This window comes from Camellia sinensis, chromosome 13 (assembly GCF_055761805.1).
Source record: "Camellia sinensis isolate YWXY chromosome 13, ASM5576180v1, whole genome shotgun sequence".
NCBI classification, from domain to species: domain Eukaryota; kingdom Viridiplantae; phylum Streptophyta; class Magnoliopsida; order Ericales; family Theaceae; genus Camellia; species Camellia sinensis.
The window spans coordinates 24647238-24651728 of record NC_138973.1 but is presented as its reverse complement, the minus strand read 5'-3'; the positions used below and the strand labels follow the sequence as shown (position 1 = coordinate 24651728).

At 32.8% G+C, this 4491-nt stretch overlaps 1 protein-coding gene across 1 annotated transcript; it reads right to left on the bottom strand.

Annotated features, from left to right (window-relative positions):
* Positions 1 to 735: 735 nt before the first annotated feature.
* LOC114262747 (uncharacterized) lies at positions 736 to 3386 on the bottom strand. Its single transcript, XM_028203133.2, has 3 exons — positions 3052 to 3386; positions 1739 to 1868; positions 736 to 1635 (listed from the first exon to the last, which is right to left on the bottom strand). Exons 1-3 carry the CDS (start codon positions 3185 to 3187, stop codon positions 1044 to 1046), a joined length of 858 nt encoding a protein of 285 aa, XP_028058934.1. The 5' UTR covers positions 3188 to 3386; the 3' UTR covers positions 736 to 1043.
* Positions 3387 to 4491: the final 1105 nt, after the last annotated feature.

The window sequence follows — 4491 nt, the reverse complement described above, 5'->3', positions numbered from 1 at the left end:
TCACGTGTCTATATTCTGAAATTACTAAATAATTATTTGTGATAGGTGTGCTTTTTTTTTTTTTTTTTTTTTTTTTTTTTTTTTTTTTTTTGCAGCTTTGAATTGGTCACAACCCCATGCAAATTTCGTGACATGACCACCAAGAAAACAAACATGCTGATGGAATCCTTCACAGTAAAAAAAATGTCTTGAAACCATATCTCAGGACCACTCTAACAAATTTCATGAATCCTTTGAGAGCAAAAAGTATTCAGTACGACAAGCGACAAGATTACAAACACATCCTCACCCTTGATTTCCGTGAGATATATGTTTCAATGCCAATGCAATTAGTGGCCCTGAATCACTGTTTCCTTGAGAAAGAGAAAAAAACCAGAGCTAGTCTAAGAAGTACTTTCCAATTTTCATTTACTTGACTTCAATTTTTAATTATTTTTTATTTACTTCAACTTTGATTTACATAAAATATATATTATCTACCATCATAACTACCAAAGGTTCACATCACACCCTACCAGTGCATCTTTTTTTTTTTTTTTTTTTTTTTTTTGATGACTCAGGTATCCCCACAGCGGAAGTATGGGACTAATCTTGAGGGCCCTGAAGTTAACGATCGGGCAAACCTCCAGTGGCCCGCACAGTAACCCGTGGGGAGTGAGATTCGAACTTGAAACCTCCAGGAAGAGCAAACTCCCAGACCTCAGGTTTTCTTCCATCACACCCTACCAGTGCATCTACTAGAACCATTACTTTCATTTAACTCTAATAATAAAATTTGATTTACATAAATATGCTGATTGTATCAAGTAGCTTAAACAAATAGTAGTCAATCTCTTACAAAGCCCAAATATTCCTCCATTTTAGCTAACAATTCTCCATACTCAAATCTCTTTTACTTTCATGTTCTAATACATTTTCAACCATCAAATTATATAACAATCTCAAAATGCCTAAATCTCGATATATAATTTAATGATTAGAAATGTGTTAGAAAAGATAAACAAAAAAACAATTTGAGAACAAAGAAACTCGTGTGCTTCATTTCAGTACTGGTTTGTGACACTTTGATACGGTAGTCCTCCTTGTGGCTTAGTGTCAACATAAAAAGAGCTAACCAAACTTGGATATGAGTTTCCAAATTCACCAACTGTGTCTTGAATCGACCAAACTCCATTGACAACATCTTGAGGACATCCAGTGCTGCCCATATCCATTGAAAACCCGACATCTCCACCGGACCATCCCTCGTGATTGCTCTCCATCGCAAACGAAGAAGACAAGCCTGAAATGTTGCTTTTCTTCGCACTTGCATTGAATTCACACGCTTCACCAAGTTCAGAAAGAGGGTAGTGATGAATCAAGTTCTGGGCATTGATGTTTAGCCCATAATTAATGAAGATTGGTGGAGAATTTTGATTGAAAAGAGATGGAAAACTAGGAGGAGCATTATATGATTCCATTGAAGGTGTTGATGAGCCATAAAAATCACTGGGGTTGTTGTTGTTGTTGATGAGAGGGATTGAATTGTTGGTTTTGGCAGCAGCTGCCAAAAGCTTCTTCTTGAGTTTGGTGTTCCAGTGATTCTTCACATCATTGTCTGTTCTTCCTTGTAGGTGAGAGGCTATGACAGACCATCTAGTCAATTATTAAATCCACAAATATTTCAAATAAATTAGTTATTATCATTGATTAATTTGGAAAAGAACTATAGTATTATATTATTTAATGTTTGACATGCCTGCTGCCTAATTTAGTATAGAGGGTACAAATGATGTTGTCTTCCTCTTCAGTAAAACCTCCATGTTTGATGTCTGGCCTTAGGTAATTCAGCCATCTCAGACGACAACTCTTCCCGCAACGCCTCAGCCCTGTAAGATAAAAGCATCGGGGGCTTATATTTAGAAGCAACAACAACAATACTACATATTCAGAAAAAATAATTGGGCATGAATTGTGTGGAGCAATAATTTATTATCAAATTATGTTACACCATATTACACTTTGGATTCTGGGTAAAATTTGACAAGTGCCTTGAGTACTTAAAATTTTGGGTTTAGCAATAATATAAAATTGAACATTGATTTAGTATTAGAACAAAAGGTGCAATCATGAAGTAGAAGAGGAAGGAATATGATTCTCTGCAATAATTATTCTTGCAATAATTTTGCACAACTAGTTTTAGTTGGTGGTTTACGTCCAAAACATAATTAATTATAATTTAAGTAGATTTTTAAACTCAAAACACAATCATTCTTACAATAATATTAATTATTGCAAGAAAGTATTGCAAAGAATCTTGTTCTGAAGAGGAAGCTCATACATAATAATCATTTGTGTTAATTTACACAAACAAACATTTTATTTTTATCATGGGTTTTTTACATTTAATCTCGATCTCACATATACTAAGTAATTATACAAAGAAACGTTTACAATTTAAAAAAAAAAAATATGAGTATCTCTGAACTATACATGTCAATAACTTCACCAAACAGCAACATATGCATACACACATAGAGATGTAAATTATAAAAAATAAAAATAAAAAAAGCTGAAATTTTGATGGAGTAGAAGTTTGCAGAACAAGTTATCATTCATAAGAAATGGACTCAAAGATCTGACTTAGAAAACATAACATTTGACAAAATGTACATAATTGGAATCAGTAATATGACTCAACAATTGATCACTGCGACAAGAAGACATAAGCCACAATTAGACTTTTCTCACGCGTAAAGTGCAAAAACTATGAAAGTGGGTTATCAAGAAATTAGCTCAAAAGCAAAGAAAACCCATTTCAATGTCAAAATACAATCTTTTGAAAAATGGGTTTTCGCCAGAGATAAGTACAGATGGGAAAATGTGAGTGAGAAACAAAAACATAGCCGATTTCTGAGACAAATGTGAAAAATAAGCAAACCAGTGGGTGTGGAACCATTTTGTCTTCAAAAGAAAGCATAACAACACTTAATTTGCACTGAAATTTGGAATAAAGGATCCAAATGACAAACATTAACATGAGAGAGAGAGAGAGAGAGAGAGGAAATTAACCGGCTTTCTGAGGCAAAGAAATCCAATTGCCACCAGTGCCATGACTCTCAAGGTAGTTCTTGAGAGTGGCATCTTCTTCAGGAGACCATGGTCCTTTCTTCACTTTAGTCTTGTCACAGCAAGGAGCTCTTCCCATGGCTGCCTGCACACTAACACACACACAAAGAGAGAGAGAGAGAGAGAGAGAGAGAGAGAGAGAGAATTCAAACACGCAAGAGCACCAATTATGTTACTTGTTAAGAGAACCAAGCAGTTTCATTTTGGTGACGGCTTATAAACAGTCTATATATAGCCCTTAGCTTGACTTTGCATGAACACTATTAAAGTTTTTCAAATATATATATATGTACATATATTAACTTTATTTTAGCTTATTTTTTTGTTGCTTAAAAATGAGGGACCCAATCAACTGCCATACGATCAACTCCATGATGCAAAGGTTTACTTGGTCAAAATTGCTATGTACAAAATTCCAACACAAAAAAAATATATAAAAAATATACTTTGTTACTAAATTTTTTTCAAGTGTGATCTAATTTTTTTGTTATTTGGTTTTGGTTCACAAGTCAAGTGATTCAAAACTCATTTAATTTCTTTTAAGTTAATATTGGGACATTACAAATGATAATGTTTCTTGCATGCATTACAATTTTTATTTCTTACTTAATGTTTTTGTGTTTTTGGACTTGTAGATTTTGTTAGCTTTAATTATCCAAAGAGGGGCCAATAATCATTAATGTGATAAAAGAGTGTTCAAAATTAATCACCAAATTCCTGGAAAATTAATCTTAATACAATTTTTATACATCTCAAAATATTTTCACATATTTTTAAACAACAGAGTCAAGTCACTCAACTAAGAAACTTACCATTGCAATTTCATCATTAATTAAAGTTTTCCACATTTGTTGGTGAAAAAGAAAGACAACATGTTACCTTCATTTGCTTTTAATTCATTTCCTTTTCTTGAACAGGCACAAATTGCTTTGGCTCTGTCAATTTTGAAGATGGTGCATAACTCTCCTGTCATCATTAATGCTATATTTCTAGTTGCTATATTAGTGATCTTTCTCTACTTATACTGTATGATGGGTACACCATTACCTTTTATATTCAATTGTGGCTAAACAGGGGCAAATAGCTTTTGCACACTTTCCTTTAAAGCCTTGTAATAATTTCTAGTGTGTTTGTAAAGCTTGTTTTTCAAAAAAAAAAAAAAAAAACATTTAATGTCCACAAAGCTCCAATTGGGACGAAGATTTTTTTGTCCCCAAATTCTTTTTTACCATTGTCTTACACTTTATTTGATTAGAGGATATGAGAGAGTTTTGAAAAAGAAAAGGAAAAGAAAAAATGTATATACGAAATTACTTGAAATGTAAGTATATTTTATTCACATTTCACCTATCTTTTCTATTTTTTTTTCTAAATTCAACCTTA

Excerpts from the sequence above, each read along its gene's own strand:
- LOC114262747 (XM_028203133.2), bottom strand. The coding sequence starts at position 3,187 with ATGGGAAGAGCTCCTTGCTGTGACAAGACTAAAGTGAAGAAAGGACCA. Across the intron at positions 1,869-3,051 it reads TTCTTTGCCTCAGAAAGCCG|GGCTGAGGCGTTGCGGGAAG; the intron begins GTTAATTTCCTC and ends TTTATCTTACAG. Across the intron at positions 1,636-1,738 it reads TATACTAAATTAGGCAGCAG|ATGGTCTGTCATAGCCTCTC; the intron begins GCATGTCAAACA and ends ATAATTGACTAG.